The sequence below is a fragment of the Myodes glareolus genome, chromosome 4 (assembly GCF_982192425.1).
Source record: "Myodes glareolus chromosome 4, mMyoGla1.1, whole genome shotgun sequence".
Classification (NCBI taxonomy): domain Eukaryota; kingdom Metazoa; phylum Chordata; class Mammalia; order Rodentia; family Cricetidae; genus Myodes; species Myodes glareolus.
This window is the reverse complement of record NC_142029.1, coordinates 93,779,573-93,803,719: the sequence shown is the minus strand read 5'-3', so window position 1 is coordinate 93,803,719 and position 24,147 is coordinate 93,779,573. Positions and strand designations below refer to the sequence as shown.

General features: G+C 43.1%; 1 protein-coding gene across 5 annotated transcripts in view; it reads left to right on the top strand.

The window, feature by feature from the left end:
* The window catches only part of Arhgap32 (Rho GTPase activating protein 32), a 248,548-nt gene extending 232,537 nt beyond the window's left edge, over positions 1–16,011 (top strand). For all 5 annotated transcript variants that reach the window (XM_085689766.2, XM_087905737.1, XM_048458698.3 and 2 more), the window contains 8 exons: positions 39–146; positions 425–570; positions 1,324–1,519; positions 2,980–3,125; positions 5,236–5,307; positions 6,379–7,257; positions 7,919–8,901; positions 10,135–16,011. In XM_085689766.2, coding sequence (XP_085545892.2) covers positions 39–146; positions 425–570; positions 1,324–1,519; positions 2,980–3,125; positions 5,236–5,307; positions 6,379–7,257; positions 7,919–8,901; positions 10,135–12,384 — 4,780 coding nt within the window. In that variant the 3' untranslated portion in view covers positions 12,385–16,011. The remainder of the gene's footprint in view (positions 1–38; positions 147–424; positions 571–1,323; positions 1,520–2,979; positions 3,126–5,235; positions 5,308–6,378; positions 7,258–7,918; positions 8,902–10,134) is intronic.
* Positions 16,012–24,147: the final 8,136 nt, after the last annotated feature.

Genomic DNA, 24,147 nt, shown 5'->3' with positions numbered 1-24,147 from the left:
TGTCTCTTTCAACTAGCATGTTCTGTTTCATTTTTCAGAACACTGGAGTTCCTGATGAGACACCTCTCTCTTCTAGCGGACTATTGCTCCATCACAAATATGCATGCAAAAAACCTTGCCATTGTCTGGGCACCAAACCTGCTGAGGTAACTTACATTTGATTATGAACTTTAGAGGATGCGTTTTCTTAAATTGCAAAAAGCCTTGTATCATTGTTCGTCAAAAAAAAAAAAAAAAACAAAGTTAAAAAGTAAAGCAAACTATTATTTTAGTAACATCTCCCTAAAGCAGCCTGTAGGCATTGCCTAAGGGACTGTAAAAGTATGATTTCTTCCACTGATGTCTCTGGAACTTCTGTGCTGAAGAACTGTGCATCAGTAGACCTCCCTTCGCAGCTCTGATGGGACTGTTATTGACCCCACAGATCAAAGCAGATAGAGTCGGCCTGCTTCAGTGGGACAGCAGCTTTCATGGAAGTGAGAATTCAGTCTGTGGTTGTTGAGTTCATCCTCAATCATGTAGATGTGCTCTTCAGTGGCAAAATCAGCGCTGTCATGCAGGAAGGGGCAGGTATGGCTCAGATTGCTTTTCCTTATTACCAGGAACAAGTTTCTAAAGGAATGGAGAACTTTGCAATTACCATTTCATCTAATACTGTGTGACAGTGATAGGCAACAGCTAATTTAAGTTTGTGCAAGCTCAACAAATTGACAATTACTCCATGAGTGTATATAGTGACACCATATATGGGACTGCCGTAAGCTCATTACTCATCAGCGATATCTTGCATCAGAACTGGGGAGATGATTTAGCAGTTAATAGCATTGGCTTCTCTTCCAGAGTACTCAAGTTTTGTTTTCAGAACCCACAAAGTGGCTCACAACCATCTGCAACTCCAGTTCAAGTGGATCCAACACCCCCGTGAGGCTTTCGTGGGTACTACATATCAAATAGTATACAGTCACATACCGGCAAAACACCCATACACAAAAAAATAATTAAAAGGATTTTAGACATTATAAAAAACCTCACCCACATTATTAGTATATATAAAAGTATGAGATTTATCATAAAAAGAAAAAATCCTTCTAAAACTAAAAATGTTGAGTGATTACCTTTACCTAAAAGGAAAATAGATTATGGTAGAATTTCACTGTGCTCTGCAATGTCACCTTCTGTTTCTTATTAAATATAAAACACTGTGATATTTGTCATTGAAAGACCTTGAAGAAAAGTTGAAACACTGTCGCTAGGTAGAGATTGATGGTGGGCAAACTGAGTTGCACATACAACGCTAACATTCTTCTTCCCTTTCCTCTGAAGCTTCTCTGTCAAGGCCCAAGTCCCTGCTGGTGTCTTCCCCATCTACCAAGCTGCTGACCTTGGAGGAAGCCCAGGCAAGGACACAGGCTCAGGTCAATTCTCCCATTGTGACGGAAAATAAGTACATCGAAGTAGGCGAAGGGCCTGCTGCGCTTCAAGGGAAGTTTCATACTATTATTGAGTTCCCACTGGAAAGGTAAAATAGACTGTCCTATTTTTAAATATGGTTTCATAGCTGTAGAAAATAATTTGCTCTAAATTTTTTTATTATTATTATAATAAAATCTGTGGCAACTTTAGAAAATATTTAATTGAATATGAATGATGCCAAACACTTTAAAAGAAAGTTAGTTGTACAAGGGAAATTGCTAATAAAGGGATACATATTCTTTGTATGACATTGGCTTTTCTCTCTGAGAAATATTATTTAGGAATTTAAAAATAAGTTGTACTGTACTGAAACAACTCAGTCAGAAAGTAGTGAATGTGCAGTGGCTTCTCGGATACTGGTTCCTTATCCAGCTCCAACAGACCCCTGACTAGTGTTAGCGTCCCTGGTAACTGAGATATATAGACCCTTCCACCCAGCTGAGACCCCACCTGGTCAGGAACGGGGGTGGAGCCTCCTGTGCAGTTCTGATGAGTGCAGAAGTTGTCATACAACCCAGAGAAGCTGCAAACTTGACCCAACACAAAGTTACAAACTTGTATGAGACTTTGTTTGTTCTGGAGTGTTTAGTTGAGTCTCTCCAAACTGATACCCTCCCTGTCTGCTTCCCTGAGGAACACTAATAACAGGGTATGAGTCCCTTGCTAGGGTCCGTAGGATGATGAATGAATGTGCGGGTTATGTTTGATGTGATGGCTACCCTTCTGGCTTGTACTCATGAATGTAAGGATCTTGTTTCCTTAAAGGAGGCAACACTAATAAAACCTCAGAATTTGTCCTTTTTCATTGTTATGTATTCTTCCACCTTCCTTTTCTTTCTGTGAATAAAAAGCAAGAAGTTAGTATGCAATGTTACTTTGTCTTCAGCGCCCTGCTTTCATGTATTAGTCCTGATTTACTCAAGGATGCCTTTACTGTGTAGTGATTCACTAAGTAGATATTAGGATGTAGACATGTTTAGGTTTTATGAAATTCTCATTTCCTCACACAATTTCACAGTAGTATGGAAATTAGCTGAACTTCTTAGGTCTTTATTTAATCGGCCTCTTGTGTGGTTATCTGATTTTAAAGGACATCTAACTGTACATGGGTAGCTGGCACACTGCCTGGCATTCAGCATATGCCAGATTCTTAACCATCCTCTCTTCTGTCCTTGTTCTTTCTGCTTATCTCAGTTTTTCTATACTGTTTTATTTGTGGAGGCTTTAATATCATTGTCTTATTTTCAGGTTGTTTTTTTCTTCAGATTGTAAGGTACAGGTGACCTTTGTAAAGCTGTTGCTCATATTACTACCCACATGTTTAGCTTCCCTGCCGTACAGCACTGCACTGGACAGTGCACCACACGCAGGGAGAAGGCTTGTCTACGGTTCCTGTTATACCTCCCCAACTGTTTTGTTCTTTCTACCATTTGTTCATTACTTGTTCTGTAGGAAAAATAAAGCCTCAGTTACGTTAATACTGATAAACTGTTTTCTGTTTTGTAGAAAGAGGCCTCAGAATAAGATGAAAAAATCTCCTGTGGGCAGCTGGCGTTCTTTTTTCAATTTGGGGAAGTCATCTTCTGTCTCTAAACGCAAGTTGCAGCGTAATGAGAGTGAGCCCTCAGAGATGAAAGCCATGGCTTTGAAAGGTGAGCACTCTGCCACCCCTTCTGCTGCAGCAGACTGCCTGCTTTCCTCATGGCTGCTTTCCCATGCCATCACGACACACCTCACTGTAAAGCGTGCATAGTTGTGGGCACAGGTGGATTGTCTTCAGGTCTGATTATCACCAGCTCATAAGAGAATATAAATTACATACAGAAGAACTCAGTTTCTTAAGGAAACTATAGATTTTACACACAAACACTTTAAGAATTAGCAGTGCATTTGTGCCATTACTTCTTTATTGTAACATAGCTTATATATTGCTGACAATAAGCAAATACTGCTGTGTTATGTAATTGTTTTGATATTTAGTTTTACAGATTTAAAATTTATAAATCTTTTTCAGCATACTTTTCACATTCATAACTATAATAACCAATGACAATCTCTTTTCTAGGTAACTTGCTGATGAGAGTATTGTATTCTATCAGATAGATCTGCTACTGTTGAGTAAAATACTCTTTAAGATAGTTTTTAAAAACTTGTGCTTTAATAAGAATATCTAATAAGAATCTAAAAAGAATATTTTTCTCCTTAGGTACTGTTAGAAATAATGTTCATTTCACTTATATCATTTAGTTTGCAATCATGTATTACCCATATAGTAGTTATTTTGATGGCAAGCTGTGCAGGAAGAAAATTAAGGTAGTGCCCTGCCTTAAGAGTCTAATTAGGAAGGAATCTTTGTGAAAAATGACTTTCAGCATGCAAGCACAGCTGATGTAGAATTCTGTTTGACATCCTTGACGGGCATTGTCAGTTCTTACAAGGGTGGGCTGGTAGTCAGGAATGCTAACTGAAAACTAATCAGTATTACATTATGTGTACAGATGCCTTGCCTGCATTTGTGTGCACACTCCATGTGCTTGGTGCTCATAGAAACGAGAAGAGGGCACTGGATCCCTTGGAACTGGAGTTACAGGTGGCTGTGAGCTGCATGTTGTATGGGTGCTAGGAATCAAAGCCAGTCTGCTGAAGAGCATCAGTGCTCTTAACCACTGAACTAGCTCTCTAGCCCCAAGGAAGAGAGCTTTTGGGTGTTAAAGGAGGTGCAGTTCACCTGATCTTTAAGGGAACTAAGAATCCTGTTTCAGGAAATGAGAGCAGAGTAGGAAGACGGGAAGTTTGGGGGGAAAAAGATTTTTAAAGGACTGCAAGAGATTTTGTTGTCAAGAGAGGAGAGCAGGAAGGTCACAAAGAGCTTAAGAGACAGGACTTAAAGCACCTGCAGTTTGACGTGCTTACTACCAGCAGACCAGCAAGACGTGGTAGGGTAGCAGATAAGATTAATGCATGCAATTAAAATAACTGAGTTTCCTGCAACTGCCACTATAAATGATTACAAATTGAGACTGAAGCACAAAAGTGTGTGGAAACTCAGAGTCCGGCAGGTGTCAGCTCGACTGTGGTCACTCATAAGTTCTTCAAGGAAGATTCCCTCCTGCCTCATCTGTTCCCTCATGACCCTGACATCTCTTGCCTTTAGGTAGAGTCACTCCATCCTCTGCCTGCATCTTTACAGGGTCTTCTTCTCAGTGTGTCATTGTCTTGTATTGACACTGTCATTGACAAGTGTCAATGACAAGGGCACTGTCATTGAGGGTGGGGCCACTGTAAGATGTCATCAGAGGAGTTGGGGGAATGGCTAAGTGGTCAACTCTTCTACAGGAGAGTTCCTAGTTCAGTTCCTAGCACCTGTGACAAGCTCTGGGGATCCATCATCTTCTTCTGGCCTCCTAGAGCACTGGCATGTGTGTCCATACACTCACATGGACCATGCACATGAATGAATTTTTTAAAAAAAAAGTACTGTTAAATACATCACCCAAGGCTGTGAAGTTGGTCATCAGGAAACATAGAGGAAAGAAGTGTTTTAGTTTGCCTTGTATGCAAGTTTGTAGGCGTTGGAAGGGTTTGTTTTCACCTGGGAAACAGAATAGTGCAGCGCTTTACATAATAGCATGGTAAACTGAATATGACTGTTAAAATGACTAATCACACTTGGAAATACAAAGTTAGGAAAAACGCCAAACCCTTTAACTGCATAATCCTTAATAATCACAGGTTTTACACTGTTTGGTTTTGATTATTTAGGTGGCAGGGCAGAAGGAACCCTCCGCTCAGCTAAAAGTGAGGAGTCCCTTACTTCTCTCCATGCAGTTGATGGTAAGACTAAATGTTCTGTAATGGATTGCATAAAAGAACATGCATACAGCAGTGTTGTAAATATGTGCCTAATAAGAAGACTATGAAATATCACTTCCAGTAGTTTGATATTTATTAAATAGGGTTCAGTTAAAACTCATGAATATTTTAATATGGCAAGGTATTTTGGCATGAGTGCTACTTATATCAAATGGCTGAAATGTTTGAAAAGAAACATTTATATTTGTCATTGCTTAAAAGTAAGTGTCACTAATTCCTTTAGATTTGGTATGGGAACAGCTTTGAGCTTCACTTGTTCATTGATGGTGGGTGGTCTCCATTACTCAAGGGTCATTAACATTTGGACATGACAACTTAAAGCCCGAGTCTGCCTCCAAAGGGGCCAACATCTCCTGGCAGATGCTGGAGGGAGACGTGGTTACAGCTTAAGTTGAAACTCACAGGCAAACTTTATGAAAGCAAGTGTTGTGTTGTGTTGTGCTGTGCTGTGCTGTGCTTCTTGGGTTTGTTTGAGAAGTGAAAAGCCTGTTCTCTTTAGGGAAATAAGTAGAAGTGTTTTGAGTGTGTGAATGGAGAGCTTTACAAAATGCATGTGAATACTTTTTATTAGGAAGAAACATGTTTGCTTTAAAAAGAAATTTGGATACCATAAGGATATTTTCTCATAATAAGCAGCCCTTTTTTCTTACTGTTATATGCCCATGGTGTTATTTTAAGTGATGACTTCTTCTTATAAGTTATATATGAAGCCAGTGATAAAATAAGACACAAAGAAAGTGAGAAACCTGCCCAGTGTTATGGCAAGAGTCAGTGGTGGATCAGTAATACAATGCAAGAGTCCCTTGCCTTTTTCTTATCCAGGCTATGGAACAGTGCCTTCTTTGCTAATTTGGAAGTTTTCTTACCATAAATGTCTGATGTCTGTACACCCAGAGACAGTTTGTGGAAGAAAATTAAAAGTTACATTTTTTTACCCTGTGCAATATTACTATTGTACTAAACGGGTGACTAGTCATGGTGTTGTGTGTCTTTTGACATTCATGTTTTGATATTGTTGTCCATTTTTACCAGGTGATTCCAAGTTGTTCCGACCTAGAAGACCCAGGTCTAGCAGTGATGCACTCTCTGCCTCTTTCAATGGAGAAATGCTGGGGAACCGCTGCAATTCCTATGATAATCTGCCCCACGACAATGAGAGTGAAGAGGAAGTGGGACTACTCCACATTCCAGCTCTTGTGTCTCCTCACTCAGCTGAGGACGTTGACTTGAGTCCACCAGACATTGGAGTGGCCAGTCTGGACTTTGATCCAATGTCATTTCAATGCAGTCCTCCAAAAGCCGAGTCAGAATGTCTGGAGAGTGGTGCTTCCTTTCTGGATTCACTAGGGTTTGCCAGGGATAAACCGAGTACCAGTAAGAAGGATGGAGATGCAGGTGGTAGCCAGTCGCAGACTCCAGGCAGCACTACAAGTTCTGAACCTGTGTCTCCAGTCCAGGAGAAGCTGAGTCCATTCTTTACCCTGGACTTGAGTCCAACTGAGGACAAGTCTTCTAAACCATCTTCATTTACGGAAAAGGTTGTTTATGCTTTCTCTCCGAAGATTGGACGGAAGCTAAGCAAATCTCCTTCCATGAACATATCTGAACCCATTTCAGTGACTCTTCCACCTCGGGTGTCAGAAGTCATTGGTACTGTCTCCAATACCATAGCTCAGAATGCATCACCTCCGTCTTGGGACAAAAGTGTGGAAGAAAGAGATGTCATAAATAGATCCCCCACCCAGATAGGAAAGACGAAAACAAGTGAGAGAGAGGCACAGGAAGGGTGTGAGCCTGAAGCACAGCCCCTGGAGCAAGGGGCAGCTGAAGAAGTAGAATTGCCAGGGGCAGAGGAGCGGCCTGTCTCGAGCAGTCAGAGCAAGGCTGTACCTTCTGGACAGAGTGAGACAGGTACCGTTTGTTCTCCTCTATTCCTTCCCTAATTTAAGAGGGGTCTTCTGTCCTGTGTGCCATCTGTGCCTTTTAAGAGAACGCCTTCTCCACAGCTAGGCTATAATCAAAGAGAATGTTTTTCTGAATGGTGTTGAGGGTTCAAAGCCCTAAACTAAAGCGAGTCAAACAGAACTCCCCAAAGGGCCCGTGATCCTGCTTCAGACCTTCACAAAAGACCCCTACCTCTTTGGACAGTCAGAATTCATGGATAATTTTTTTGCACAACTTTGTAGCTCTTGATTCTATTTTCTCTTCTGATACATATCATATTATGTATTATGCCTTACAAGTTAACGAGCCAGCCTACATCACAGTCTGTAAGCACTGGAACCTTGTACTCTAAGTGACCTTTTTCTAAGTCAGGTGGGGGACCTGCTTCTCCCTCCACCCAAGTTGTAGCAGTTCAAGAGGAGTTTGCAAATTTTAAACCCTGTGTTAGGTTTCCTTTTGAACCTTGTGTGTTCTCAACATTTGCATGTGGGATCGAAGATCATGGATTGCCATTTTGAGATATGGAAGGCACCTGTTTTTAGTGATCACATGGGGAGTGTTTGGCTTTCCGTGTAGGGTAACATAAGCTACCTTTTCATTCTAATTTTTTTTCCCAATTTCCCACTAGGAGCAGTTACCCATGACCCCCCTCAAGATCCCGTTCCTGTCAGTTCAGTCTCTCTTATCCCACCACCACCGCCTCCGAAAAATGTCGCCCGAATGTTGGCACTAGCATTAGCTGAGTCTGCACAGCAAGCCTCAACTCAGACACTGAAGAGACCAGGGACTTCCCAGGCTGGGTGTACTAGTTATGGAGACATGGCAGTGGTTACATCTGAAGAGAAACTGCCTGGTTCCTACTCTAGCATTACTCTAGATAAAGCCTATTTCCAAACGGACCGACCAGCAGAGCAGTTCCACCTGCAGATCAATGGACTCGGAAATTGTAACCAGCCTCTCCCAGAGACAGCAGCTATGGGAGATCCCACTCATTCTAACACAACTGACTGTGGGGAGCAACTCCACCAAGTAGACGTAATAGGGAATCCGCTACATCGAAACCATTTTTCTGGGGACCCAGAAAAGGCTAGAAGCACTGCAGCTCCCTTAGCAGACTCAGAGAAGTCTGATGATCATGGAAGTTTCCCTGAAGACCAGGCTGGGAAGACCAGCATGTCCGCTGTCTCCTTTGTGGAGCAGGACCAGTCTCCACCTCATGTCTCCAGTGGAGATCAGCCCCCCTCTTATCTTGGTACCAGTGTGGATAAACCCCATCATTCCTCAGAACTTACAGACAAATCTCCCATGCCTTCTACTTTGCCTAGGGACAAAGCTCACCCTCTTTCTGGGTCCCCTGAAGAGAACGCCAGCACAGCCACTATGGCTTATATGATGACAACTCCAGGAAGAGTTGAAACAAGCAGCAGAGATACCAGCAGGGTCATGGCTGAGCAGCCAGCTGCTGCTGATTTTGTGGCTGCAACCCTTCAGCGTGTGCACAGAATTAACCGCCCCCTCCCCCCACCTCCTTCCCAGAGACCAGCAGAGCAACCGCCAGTCTTGGGGCAGGTACAAGAAGCACCAAGTATAGGATTGAATAATTCCCACAAGGTAAGATGGAGAGGAAGTCAGTGAAGTGATGTGTTTTATTTCCAAAGGTATGTCATTTTTCAGTGGGATGTTTATCTTTGAGTGAGATATGTTTCAGGCAAGTGGCAGGTTTCATAAAATAGCTGCTGTTTGGACAACTCTGCCTTTGCCTGGCTACTGGCTTTGCAGTAAAGACAGAACAGAGAGCCCATGGTGACTACAGTTAATCCTCCTTGTTGCTTTCCCTTCTTGAAGCATGGAGGTCCTTCACAGTGAGATCCTGACAGAGTGAACAAAGTGAGCCCCAGATATCAGGGCTGAGGTGGTAGTTCTCTTTTCCAACTCCATCATTGTTCGCTGTGGCCGAGCGAGTCCTGTAACCACCCTGTGGCAACCCTTCACATGTGTACACTGAAAGACTTCATTCTACACATGTTTGTAGGATTCTTCTTACAGAAGAATATATTTAATATCTTACAGAAGAAGATATTTTGTGTGGTTGGTTTGTTACAATTTCAACCATAACCAGTAACCAGCTATGTTCCTCAGTTAAATACCTGCTCTCATGAGAGAATGTTAAATACAGAATCTAAGGTGTTATTTTCTAATTTTTTCCTTTTAAAAAAAGAAACAGTATAAATATATTACTATAGGTTTTGTGGTCACCTTAAGCCAAAAGGAGCTAAACTTCTAGTCATTACTGGAGGATGTTATTTGTAGCACCTGCTTCTCGGGGACATTTAGTGTGTGTCCCCACAGACAGGGTGAATGGAGAGAAAAGGCAGTGAGCTCTGATTGCTGCCATCCCAGACGAGCCCTTTTTAGCTCTGTCCTGAATCTGGAGGTTTACAGCTGCTCTCTGGGTGGAACTGAGTCACTCTGAACCCCTTCCGGCTGATGAAACCAACTGTTGCCATTTTAAAAATCTTTCTGGTCTTGAGGCTGAGCTTAGACCAATAGGCAGGATGCTTAGTTCTAAGTCTGGCTCTGTTGTTTGTCTAATCCTGTGTTTGGGTCGGCACATTAGAGTCCGCCGTAGGCAGCCTCTCCTCATATGTAAAGCCTAGCATGAATTAGAAAACACTACACATTTCTCCACAGGTAGAAATTAACTATGTAGCCACGCAGATACTCTTTTCTAGTCATGGGGTCAGGAAAGTCCATGCTGCCGCCCAAATAGCCTGGGTTTGCACATTGGTGGGGGTGGGGGTGGGAGTATTAAGCAACAGACTCAATGTCACTGTCTTTTGGCAGGTCCAGGGAGTAGCTCCAGCTCCAGAGAGGCCACCTGAGCCTCAAGTCACAAGTGATCCTGCATCCATCTTTGTCAATGATGGCAGTGCAGCTGCCCAGTGTCCCATGGCTGCTTCTGCTCTCCAACCAGGACTGCCTGAGAAGGTACGGGAAGGCACCAGGGCCCCCCTGCTCCACCTGCGTGCTGAGTCTTTTCCTGGCCATTCCTGTGGCTTTGCTGCCCCAATTCCCCCAACAAGGACAGTGGAAAGCAAGATGGCTGCTGCCATGCACTCCAGCACTGCAGATGCCAACAGCAGCTCAAATTATCACTCCTTTGTCCCTTCATCAGCCTCAATGGATGGTGTATTGCCTTTGCCACTCCCCATCTCACAGCCTAAGCATGCTTCTCAGAAGATAGCCTATTCTTCCTTTGCTAGACCTGATGTCACCACTGAGCCCTTCGGTCCAGAAAACTGTTCACATTTTAGTATGACTCCAAACTGCCAGTTCCGTCCCCAGAGCGTACCTCCACACCACAGTAAGTTAGAGCCACACCAGGTATATGGTGCCCGATCAGAGCCACCAGCTTCCATGGGTCCTCGTTATAACACCTATGTGGCGCCAGGAAGAAACATGTCTGGACACCACTCCAAACCATGCAGCCGAGTTGAGTATGTCTCTTCTCTGGGCTCTTCAGTTAGGAATGCTTGTTGCCCTGAAGACATTCTACCTTACCCCACTATCCGGAGGGTCCAGTCCCTCCATGCACCCCCACCTTCCATGATCCGCTCTGTTCCCATTTCACGGACAGAAGTTCCCCCAGATGATGAACCAGCCTATTGCGCAAGGCCCGTCTACCAGTATAAGCCATATCAGTCCTCCCAGGCCCGCTCAGATTACCATGTAACTCAGCTTCAGCCTTACTTTGAGAATGGACGGGTCCACTACCGTTATAGTCCATACTCCAGCTCCTCAAGCTCCTACTACAGCCCCGACGGAGCCTTGTGTGACGTTGATGCCTATGGCACAGTCCAACTGCGGCACCTTCACCGCATATCCAACCGTGATTTTGCTTTATACAATCCAAGGCTACAAGGAAAGAATTTATACAATTATGCTGGTTTGCCTCCACGTCCACGGGCCAACATGACTGGCTATTTCTCTGGTAATGACCATAATGTAGTCAACATGCCCCCCACTGCTGATGTAAAGCACACCTACACCTCGTGGGACTTTGAGGACATGGAAAAATATCGCATGCAGTCCATTAGGAGAGAGAGTCGAGCACGACAAAAGGTGAAAGGGCCGGTCATGTCACAGTATGACAACATGGCACCAGCTGTGCAAGATGACTTGGGAGGAATCTATGTCATCCATCTGCGTAGTAAATCAGATCCTGGGAAAACTGGACTCCTTTCTGTGGCTGAGGGGAAAGAAGGGCGGCACCCAGCCAAGGCTGTCAGTCCTGAGGGGGACGACCGTTTCTACAGGAAGCATCCAGAGCCGGAGTTCGACAGAGCCCACCATCATGGGGGGTATGGCAACACCCAGGTAGACAAGCCATCCCTCCCACAGAAGCAAAGCAGCCTTAGGAACAGAAAGCTTCACGATATGGGTTGTAACCTCCCAGAGCACAGGGCGCATCAGGAAGCAAGCCATAGGCAATTATGTGAATCAAAAAATGGACCACCTTATCCCCAGGGAGCTGGCCAGTTAGATTATGGGCCCAAAGGGATGCCAGACACTTCTGAGCCAGGCAGCTACCATAACTCTGGAGGGAAATATGTCACATCAGGGCAGGAGTCTCTAAGAATGAACCACAAGGAGGTGAGGCTCTCCAAAGATCTCGACCGGCCTCGAGCCAGGCAGCCACCTGCCCCTGAGAAACACTCCAGAGACTGCTACAAGGAGGAGGAACACTTCTCTCAGTCTATGGTCCCACCCCCCAAACCAGAGAGGAGTCACAGCCTAAAACTCCACCATACCCAGAACCTGGAGAGGGACCCCAGCGTGCTATACCAGTATCCAACACACAGCAAGCGCCAGAGCAGTGGGACTGCTGTGTCCCAGTATGACAACCTGGAGGATCACCACCCCCTGCCCCAGCACCAGCGAGGAGGCTTTGGAGGGGGAGGCACGGGAGCCTATGTGCCCTCTGGCTTTGTCCATCCTCAGAGCAGGACATATGCCACAGCGTTGGGTCAGGGGGCCTTCCTGCCCGCAGAGTTGTCCTTGCCACATCCTGACACACAGATCCATGCAGAATGAGCCCTGGGAGCAATAGAGTTGAAGCAGCCTCTGCTGGACAGTGGACTGTTCTATTTTTTTCAATAACCAAAAAAAATTTAAGGAAAAAATAATGCTACAAAACCCCTGACCATATGAAAGACACATAATAAAAGTAAACAAACCACACCTTCCCTCCCCCCACTCATTCCCGCCTCATCCATCTATAGGCTGTGTTGTTTGTCTGTAAGGAGATCTGGATGATTGTAAAGTGCTGTGCTGAAAGCCTCCTAGGGGAGAAGTTCTCGCCACAGACCCTATTGCTGTACAGGGCTGATTTGTAAGACTCTAAGGACTGCCTTTAACTCATTGCATTTAACGTTGACCTTTCTTAGCACTTGCTACCTAGCTTAGAGCAGTTTGCCTATATTCCCTGGTGGGCTCTGCATTTCCTGTTGTGTTCCCATTGTGGTAGGGGCCATGTAGCCTGCCCAGGTGGACTCTCCACTCTGTTCTGCTTTCATTGTCCCAGTCCATGAAGGAGCCCAGCGTGCTAAATTCAAAAGAAAACTCCCTGATCCTTCCGCTGTGTCATTTAGACTGTTGCAGCATGATCATTAAAAGGTAAAGGAATTAGGATTTTAAACATTTAGTGGCAGGTCATTGTGAAATAGCGGTCCAAGCTGAACCACATTCTTTACTAGTCTGTCCTTTTTCTTCTTGTCACTCTGTACGCTCCTCTCACTGCAGAAACATGAGGGGCTACTTTTTTAAGTTAAAATTTAAGAAACTTTTCTTTGAAAGAAAGAAAATGAAGTTCTTATTGTCAGTGAACTCTGTTAATGTCAGAAAACATCACTAGTGCTTTCAGTGAGCTGTCCCCCTGCACAACCCACAAGATTCAGGAAGTTGTAGTGCCAATAAAATAGTCACCTGTTGGCTCTAAATCCAGAACATTCTCACTAAGAAAAAAACAGCATGGTTTAACTGGGTACAGTTCCTTAGGGATATAAATGTACATGTTACTCAATTTCTAACTTACAGTGCAGGTTCCCTGAGAATTTGCAAAACCCCTACAAACTACCTGTTAGAAAACTACCTTGTTCATTGTCCCTGAGTACTCAGTTCCATCTCACCCGCTGGCGTTCTGGAATCTCGTGGTTTGGCTCACTTCTGTTGTGTGGTCACAGTCTTACTGCGTTTGTCATCTACACCAGCATTTCAGAATAGTTCTTTCTAACTCTCTAGACATGTTAAACATGTGGATACCTGGAACTTTCTTTTGAAAGTTGCATTCCTTATTGGGCTTGGGACAGGGTAGCTCTTCAGCCCAGCTTCCCTCTTGTTTCCTAGGCCCATCCCACCCCAGCCAGCCAAGTCTGGTAAGGCAGACCTGTGTTAAAAGTGAGTTAGATTGGCATTTCATTCCATAAGTCATGATAATACTTGAGTTTTGTACATTTGTATCTTTTAATACTCTGTAGGAGACACAGGAGATTTTATTCCATATGGTTGCTGCTCTGGATTTTTAGGATGGAATTACCTTTTATTTAGAGCAAAGGAAGAAATCTTTTAAGAGACTAAAATCATGCTGCTGTTACTGCTGTGAAATTGTGAAAGATTAGATTTACGGCAGTCTTTGTAATTAAGTCATATATTTGTGTTTTAAGGGTTTATATTTAGAACTAAAGTTTTAAGAACATGTTTATATTTGGAGATAGTCTGTAAGGTGTTCTTTGCTTCCCAGATTGACCAGAGGGATCCAGTGAAGTCTAAAGTAGACACCTGGAAACACCTACACACAAAGGTCTGTGGGAACTCTGGCACCTGCATTAAAGATGCAGACTCAGCTGATACATAGAATGTCCAGAAACTTAATGGCTGCCTCTACCTGGCACATGGATGTGTTGGCAGACAGTATTTTCTTTTTCAACCCATGTCATCTTTTTTGTCAAGGAGGCAACTTACTGCCTCCTGAAGACAACACCAGCCCTGAATGTTATCCTTAGCGTCACAGAAGGAGGGAGAGAGGACAGGGAGACAAGGGGCTTCAGTACTGCAGGCCTGGCCTGAAAAAAGTGCTGAAGTCCAGACCAGTTTTGATATTTGTAGGTTTGTTTGTCACACATATTGTTTACTCCTGAAGCTAAAAGTCTCTTTTATACATACTAGGGTTAATTCCTTACAACAATTTCTTTATTAATAGCATCCTATGGGTTTGGAAATGTCAGGAAAATATATTAAATATAGAATAATTCAGATTATTGGTATAAGTTTGAAAACAAAACTTTAGATAAAGTCTAAAGTTACTTACTGTATGTAGCAACAGCCTTAACTTTGGATTCCGCTATTTGAACAACTTTGCCCACATGTTTCTCTAGCAATGTGGGGGCAGAAATTGGATGGCAAATCACTGTGAGCCAGGTTACCTCAGTGTCGTCCACCTCGTGTGTGACTTCACAAACACAGGAACTGAATGTTCTTTCAAGTGTTGGCGTGGAGCACTATGGTCAAGGAAGTGGAACTGCCTTACACATCAAACAGAATCTCATCCCACTGGTACCTTTGCAGCCATGTCTCCAGATTTTATCTCTTTGGCAAAATTCCACAGTTCGGTTAGATTAAAGTAGATGTTCCTAGGTAGCAGGCTAGGAGCTCAGCTGAAAGCTCCAGGGGCATCATGTTCTTACTAATAAATCTAATCTGAGCCTTATTTCTTATTGAGTTCAGTTTCTTTTTAAACATACATTCATATATTTTAAATGCTCGGTTTGGAGAAGTCCCTAGGACAGTCCCAAGGGCAGAGCCTGCACATTTCTTCTAATGGTAAAACATTTTTTAAAATGTAGGGTCAGGTTAAAGAAATATTCTGAGACTAATTCTGTGCGGAGGAGGGACCATGGAGGTGAGCAGATAGAAGAGCTGTTGTCTGTTTGGAAGCAGTAGTGAGTGCACGGAGAAGGGTCCTGAAAAGTCCATTTCTCTGTTCCAGCCCTGTTGGTCGCCCGTTCAGTATGTTGGCAAAGTATCACCTGAGCAGAGCGTGCAAGAAAGTAATAAAGAAAGCTAAAGTATGTCAGAAAGTTACTTCCAAATGGTTAGAGGCATGTGATTGTCAGTACTGTGTATTATGGAAATGTCAAGAATGATGTATTTTAATGTGTGCAAGATAATGTTGGTGTGCACAGAGGGTCTTTTCCTTATCTGATTAGTACTGTTAATGTTCAAAGAATTAAAAATGATTGTTTTACAGTTTAGATTCTGAGATAGCGAAACCTGATTTTCAACCATGACCTGCATGAGAGAAGCATCCTAGGAAGTCTTAGATCATACTTTTGAGTTCTTTAATTTATATAGTGTTTTTTTATGTTTTAATATTTTTGTGAACTGGTGTAAATTGTTATTGCATTTAAGCTTGTGTATTTTTGTAAATAGTTTTGTGATTTACTTCTTGCTCCCTGTGTAAATATTTACAGTCTCATTTCTTTCAAACTTATTTGAAACTGAGTTGTGGGTTTGGGGTTTTGTTTGTTCCCTTGTTTGGCGTGGGTGGGGGGTGGTAGGGAGAAGGGGTTTTTGTACTTAAGATGGAGATATCTTGTGGTTTAAAGCAAATGTCCCACTGAAAGCAATTCTAATATCAACAGAATTATTTCAGCTTAAAACAGACTTTTGTGTATGTGTTTCCTTTCTGACTTAGTATGAATTGTGGTGAAGTAGAAGGGGTAAGAATCTAGTGCTCGGACTAGATGTTTGTATGTTACAACCTGTTAGGTTAGATGGTGTGTGAGGTGAGTTGCAGTGTGTTTTCTGGCCACGTCTGCTTAGCTCAAACTCTTCAGAGAACAGGTCTGTCTGTTTTGGAGAGTCTAAGCAGACAGTGCCCTGGAGCTTCCCTGAGGGATCTGCTGTCTGCTGCTACCTGGCACTTAGTATGCAGTCCCCAGAAAGTTGAACTGGCTTCTCAGAGTCCTCCAGAAAGGGAGTTTGAATGAAAAACACATGTCTTCCCATTCTCAAAAGCATCTTAGACATCCTGTATTTGGAGCGAGATAACCAGAAAATAACCATTCCCTAGACTCGGCTGCCTGTGGTAAGTTGGCTTTTGCACACCCAGTGAAAGCAGTGTTTTGGTGAAAGAACTTGCTGTAGGTACGAGTAGCACATCCCCCTGGCAGGCCAATGTTGCAATGTCAGCAAGACTTGGGGAGATTAGACCTTAGTAGTCAACTATCAGATACTGGTCCTCCTACTGTCGGCCATAAGTTACAAATCCCTCTTGAGAGTGTATTAGAGCTGTGCACCCTTTTTCCAGCATTAGGGAGTTTCTTTCATGGTCTGGGTGCCCCAGGGTGATCCACTCATCTTGTATATATCAGAACTACAGACTAAGCAGCAAGATTACATCTCCAGCAAACTCTCCAGACCTAAGTATTGTTTCCATGGAAACAGATCAGATGTGGTGACAGAAAAGCCACTTAGGACAGTCACATTGAGTGCTTCTAGTCTCTGTTATTCTGGCTGTTTTATTACCAGATTTCCTTAATATTGATGAAATTACAGGACTGACCTCACCAAATGTATATTTATCAGGACTTGATACCAAATAGCATTGTCAGTGTTTGAAATTTTACTCATTTGTGTTACTCCAGGAAGAGCACATTTTACCGTAATGCTAATTCCTCACTGCAGTAGTACCTAGGATGTGTGCAAACACCAAAATTAAGACCGTTGGCCATGCTTTCCACATTGGGAGAATGTACTTCTTAAAAAGAATGAGACTTAATTTTCTTTTTTCAAGTTTTATATAAGTTTAATTTCATAATGCACTTGGAATACACAAAGAAGGTTTCCCAGCCCCTCCCACAGGAGTCAGTTTCAGATATGAGAAATCACATGATAGCCCGTGACGTGGGGCTTTGTGGAAGGTAGTTCATGAAGAATGTTCTTAAGACAAGAGTATTCAGATACCTGCCTCTTCCTGTTGCTACCTGGCTCCCAGTGTGCCTCTTCTGCTTCTTTCATGATGCGCTATGGAGCTGCAAGCCCATGCGCACCCTCCCTAAAGCTAGTAAGTCAGAGTGACCCTTCATGTGATTGTGTCACTGCAGATGTTTTGTCACTGCACTTACTACATTAGAGCCAAGTTCATCTTGTAATTTCTCTGACAAAAAAAAAAAGTTAAAGGACTGCTGACCCCTGTTGATGCTCCCTTTCCTGCACTTTGCAGTAAAGTCTTTTCTGGTGTGAGGCATTCAGGCTGGCTAGAAGTGCAGGTAGAACGTATTTGCTATTTAGCCAGTCAGCTATTTTAAATACTGTGTGTATGAAGTAGAAATAGCTCTGGTTAATTTGAACTGATTTCTTCCAAAAGTATTTCATAAGGACTGTTAAATCTTTTGCTTAAAAAACAAAAAACAAAAAAAACCCTGTGTGTTGAACAACAGGGCAGTATTTTTAAAGCTACCAATAACTGGTGTTCAATAGTGACAGGCACTATAGTAAGCATTAGATATCTTAGAACTAATTTATTCTTTAGCTACTGTTCTATAGATGAAACCAAGGCCTCATCAGTTTGCACACTATCACATAGATAGTTAGGGGTGAGGCTGAGACTCAGACTCTGTACTCAGAGTTGCACTACAGGTAAAGTGGTTTTGGTTGACTCACTGAAACCTGACTGCTACACACTAATTCTTAGCCACTTACTGAGCTCATTTCTAAAGCTACTACAGCACCTGCTAAGCTGTGGCATTCTCATCTCTAGACGAGAATAGTAACATGTATCTGGTAGGGGCTACTGTGGGGATTGGGTTTTACATGCATCTTAAAGGGCTAGTGTGAGAGAAAACAATGAATAAGTTAGCTAGAGTTTACTATAACTGAGAGTAATGCCACACAGCACAGAGAAGAGGACTGCCCTTTGCTTACATGGTTGCTTGTAAGACTTTAATTCATTTCAGTTGTATTCATTTGCAACTTATTTATGTCCATCATAGAAGAAAGAAACTGGTGTGCTGTGGGAGTGGCTCAATGGGTGTGCTGCCCAAACACAAGGACCTGAGTTTGTATCCCTTGTATCCATGCAGAGAGCTGTGCATGCAATGAGTGCCCATAATCCTAACAGTGGGGAGGACACAGGAAGACTCTGGGGCATTGCCTGGTTAGCCAGTCTAACCAAATGTATAAGCTTCATGATACAAGGTGGATAGTCAATCTAATGTTGATTTCTGGCCTCCACACACATATGTCTATATGCACAAATATGTACACAATTAAAAATGAAAAGCCAGTTGTGATGCAGGCCTTTATTCCATGTGCTAAAGAGGCAGAAACAGGTAAATCTCTATGAGGAATCCAAGGCCAGGTTGGCCCACAGAGTGAACTCCAGGCCAGCCAGAGAGCTGTATAGTAAGACCCTGTCTCTAAATAAATAAAATAACTCCTATAATTTTTGCTTGGTTAATAAACTTTGTAAGGAAAGGGTTCTGGTGATTAAATGCACGGCATAATTTAGTCGTTAAGGTGACATCACAGTGAGTCTTAGAACATATCTGATAATGAATACTATTGCTTACTTCAAAGCCTTAGTAAATACCTGAAATACTTTTTTAAAACTTTTCAGGGAAATATATATTTCTGTAATATTGATCATGTAACTCCTGAACTGTACCCATGTACTGTGTCAGAACTCAGTTGTGTTGTGTGTGTGTAATAACACATCTGAGGATGGTGCCTTCCTGCTAAGGACACTGCTTTCCATAGGCTCCTCTTGCTTGTGCTCCACTTCTGACTCCAGTTGCCCATAGACTGGCTCTCTCTCAGCACAAGATGGAAGAAGTTTATGAGTTGCTGAAGAAAAAAAAATGCTAAAGAAAAATAGATGTGGTATTTTAAAAAAACATGCTATAAAGAAATGGATTTTGCCTTCCTCTCCATTCTAAGTTAATAAGATTTGATTTCTTTATCTTTAAAAAAATAGATACATTCTTCAAGATTTAACAAGAATTAACACAAAATGTTTGGCAAAAAAAAAAAAGCATGTCGTGATGGTATTGAAAGTAGTTAACAGCACTAACAGTTTATTGGCTGGTTACCATGTGCAAGACTGTCCTAATTGTTTTACAGACATTAGCATCAACTCATTGGTCTTCCTGACCCCAAAGCTAGAACCCTTCTGCACTGTGAGCTGAGCCTCAGCACAGGTGGTGTCTAATGCACCTGAGCCTATTCCGCTGACATTCAATGGGAGTCCAGAGTCTGCAGTTTCTGTCAGCTTCACTTCTGGACCAAAGTGTGTTTTCAAAAACTAGAAAGCCCTAGTTTTCAAAAACTAGAAAGGTAGAGGAGTGGGTGAGACTGCTGCTAATTACAGGGAACAACGCACCTACCCCTGAGCTGGGATAAGCTAGGCTCATGCTATAGATCACACCATCAAAATACCAGTATTTTTAACACACACACACACACACACACACACACACACACACACGGTTTATGTTGTACTGTGAATCCCAGTGATGGGTAAGAATTTCCTGTGCGGGCTCTCACCCCCCACATCTCTTAGCTCTATCACTGGAAGCGTAATCCTTGAGCCAGGGCTTACAGGAACTGAACATTGGTGGCTATGGTGAATCGTTAAAATGCAGCTCAGGGTTGCTGAGCTAGCTCAGTGGTAAAGTGCTTGCCATTCAAGTGTGAGAACTTAAGTTTGAATCCTTAAGAACCCGTATAGTACACATCTGCAATCCCAGAGCTTCTATGGTAAGATGAAGACTGATACAGGAGAGAATACCCAGGAGGCAATGGGCCAGCTAACCCGAATTATGCAGTAGCAAACAACACAGACCCTGTCCTAAACAAGGTGGAAGTCAAAAATGAGCACCCAAAATGGTCCTCTGACTTTCACAAGCATTTTATAGAAATGTCATCACACAAATGCACAAATACATTCCAAAAGCACGGTAAGGTAAGTCATTCTTGTTCCCATTGGTTGGGAATGTGCCCCAAAAATTTGCTTCCTCATGTGGGGGTAAAGGGTAGGGGCAAGGCCAGAGAATTGTAACATGAGCTTGGAACAGCACATGGTCCTGCCACCTCTCATCCCATTCTTCTCCACTCAGATTCTCCCACTGACCTCTGTAGCTGGGAAGGCAACATCATGCACAGCAGTGCTTTGGCATCCTGCTGGTGGAGAGCAGTGTTTAAAACCCAAGACAGGCTGCAGGGGTAATACAGCTTTGAGTCAAAGCCACTGAGAGCAGCGTAGGTTAGAGGTAGCAGTGTATTTGGTCAGTGCAACTCTTGGTGATTTTTTTTAATTTTTTAAAAATTTTATTTATTTATTTATTTATTTTTGTCTTTTGTTAAAAAGTTTTTGTGCTGGCTCAAACCCTGTTTCTGGGGGCTGGAGAGATGGCTCAGCAGTTAAGAAGACTGGCTACTCTACAAGCACTCGTGGCAGCTCACAACAAACTAACAGATACAAGGGCATGCAGCATCCTCTTCTGGCTTCCTCAAGCACTTCGTACAAATGTGCAAATGGACATGCAGGCAAAACATCTTTTTTTAAAATGTGGGTATTAGCTGTGTATTTACAAGTTTCTGACCATAGACTGGAGACAGGAAGCCTTTGGAAATGAAGAGAGTGTCTTGCTCCGGGCCTGGAGAAATGGAGGAAAGCTTGTCAAATCTTTTCTGAGAGTCGGTTTGAGAGCAAATATGACCACCCTCCCTCTGACTGTCGCTGCAATCTCATGGCCCTTTGCTCTTCCATAAACATAGCAAGTTGACTTCTACCTAACCTTTGCACTGGCTCACCCCTACATGTTCAGATTGCTCTCTCACTTCATCTTTGTTCAAAGTTCACTGCCTCAGAGATAACTTCCTCCATTACCTTGTCACTCCCAAACCCCTTACCTGGCTATTACCTCATTTTATTTATTATCTTAATCCTCTGTGGTGTGGACTCCAGAGGGCAGGGATTCTCTCTCCTGTTTTTTACACACTAGTGCCCCTGCAGCTGTTGGGAGAATGAACAGGCCCATTGCAGTGCATTAGGAAGAAGATGTTGGCAACTGGAACACGGCAGATCATTTTCCATAGACCGAATCTCATTTGTTTGTTTTATTTTCACATATTATCAGCACATTTAGACTAACAGTGTTGACTGGTGGTTACAGAAGGGAAGACAAGGCTAAAATTATCTGCAGTCCTACCTCCACAGTCATCAAGTGCTGGTAGAGCTAGTCATAAAGCCCGAGAAGACGGATTGATTTAGGGTGAGAAAGACCTCACAATACACACTCCCTTACATCATCCTGCGTGTAGACAGTGAAGACTGATCCCCTTTCTTCCAGGTGTGGCAACTTAGAGAGAAGAGAAACCAAGGCTTAGAGAGTTGACAAGCATAAAATCCATGCACAAAAAAAATAACATTTAGGAAAATAAGAATTAAGTAGTTCCTGCCTGATTTACTTGTTTGTTTATTTGCTTGCTTGCTTGCTTGTTTGCTTTGAGACAGGGTTTTTCTGTTATAGCCCTGGCTGCCCTGGAACTCACTTTGTAGACCATGCTGGCCTCAAACTTAGATCTGCCTGCCTCTGCCTTTCTAGTGCTGGGGTTAAAGGCGAGCACCACACTGTCCAGCCTGGATTACCTATTTTTAACAGAACTCCATGAATTTTAGGAGGAATGCCATTGGTGCTACACAAACCCTTATGGGATAAACTTCCTGGAACCCCAAGACCTCCTTATTCTCTGATGCTAAGGATCATACATGTCTAGAGTAGTTGTCCTACCTGTGTTTCATGGTTGTCTGGAGCCTGCTAGCAATGCCATTGCGTTCCTTGCAAGCTTCTCTTGATGCCACTTAATTATACTGTAATTATGATGGGAAGTTGTTCTTTTCAATCAATACTTACAACTATTAGGAGGCTGAAATATGGGGCTCTTTGTCTTTTATGACCCTTCTAAAAAGCTACACAGATAAGGAGTAGCTTCTGTGATGCCAGAAAAGGCTTCCAATGCTGGGCTCAAAATATTTTACTCTCCTAATCACAGATGAGTGTTTCAGGATAGTGACTGATGCCATCACTGCAATTTAAAGGTTATCTTGACTCCCTGGAATGACTCCCACTTAATCTTAGAGAACGTGGCTGACTACAGTCCAGGAAGATTTTCTATCATCCACCCTCACAGCTCCTCAATTCTTAGCAACATACCTAGCTCCCTTGTGACCCCCCACCAGAGGAAAAACAAAAAAAAAAAAACCACAAACAAACAAAAAAACAGGAGACTTGAGACGGTGGGATAAGCATAAGAACCATTCATGAAGTGTATACAGCTCTCGGAACAAAAGGCTTCTGCCTTCCTGTGAAGGGCGCTAAATGGTAGAAGCAATCAGAAGTGGCTGTTGAAACTGTGGCTGTTGAACATGATGCTCAGTGGCACCATGCTTACCAGCGGCAAACACGGGTCACAGGAGTAGCTGCTTATCTGACAAGAGTGTGGTAGGAGAGACTAAAGCACCAAGTGGGTAACTAAAGCGAAAATTTAATGTCTTTCCAACAGCTTATGTGATGTGTGGAATCCTAGGCGTACAGCAGTCTCTCCTGAAAGTTGTTAGGGAGTTAACTGCCCGCTGCGTGGTGAATGCTCTGTGCCCCTCATGGAGAATTCTTCCTCCTTCCTTTAGCCTCTGACACACACACACACACACACACACACACACACACACTAAGTCCAAGCTCTTTAGTCTGGCCCATAGGATTCATCTCCTCTTTAAATCCCTGGAATAAACCATGGGAACCCACCCCTTCACAGAGAGCCAACACCACCAGAGAGCCTCCATCGATTGCCCAATTTGAGGTGTCGGTTTGATCACATAGCCTTCTTAATTCTTTAAATACTGCCTCTCAGAAGTAATTTACTGAGCTGCTGATTCTGTTTCCTTGTTTGTAAGCTCAATGCGAGTTTGACACAAAGTAAAATGCCCTTGGTCACAAACAAGCAGTCGGTTAGTTCAAATGTGCTTACAGCATGAGGAGTAGTACTTTTGTGAGCCACGAGAGGGTGCTGTCAGCATACTTTTTATTCAGAAGGACCCTGATTACTGTAGCTTATGATTGAACACATGGTTCAACAGCTGATTTTCTGGGTCCTCATCTTCACTCCACTTTTACAAGAGAACATTTTAGAAGCAATGACCCCGCAGAGAATGGAAGATGAGAAGTGATTGCCAATAAGCACTGTTTTGGAACTAGCCCTGAAACTTCAACCAGGCGCCCTGTGAGTGCCAAGGACTCTTCCATGTATTTGAGTTCATAAGTGTCCTTTATTGCTATACTTTATAAAATTGCATAGAGCTTCTAGACTTCAGCTCCTTTAGTTTTATGTGCTTTTTCAGACAGGGTTTTATCTTAAAACCTCAGTAGCATTTGCAAACCCCTGGATGCACACCAGAATCCTTGTAAGTTTCTTTTCTTCCTTCCTTCCTTCCTTCCTTCCTTCCTTCCTTCCTTCCTTCCTTCCTTCTCTTCTTCTTCTTCTTCTTCTTCTTCTTCTTCTTCTTCTTCTTCTTCTTCTTCTTCTTCTTCTTCTTCTTCTTCTTCTTCTCCTCCTCCTCCTCCTCCTCCTCCTCCTCCTCCTCCTCCTTCTCCTCCTCCTCTTCCTCCTCCTCCTCCTCCTCCTCTTCTTCAATGCAAATGTCTGTGCTTGCTCTGCTGAACTAGTAGTCTCTTCTTAGACCACAGAGGCTGCATTACTAATAGGGCCTCCTGGGCAGCTCCTTTCCCCCATGACTTA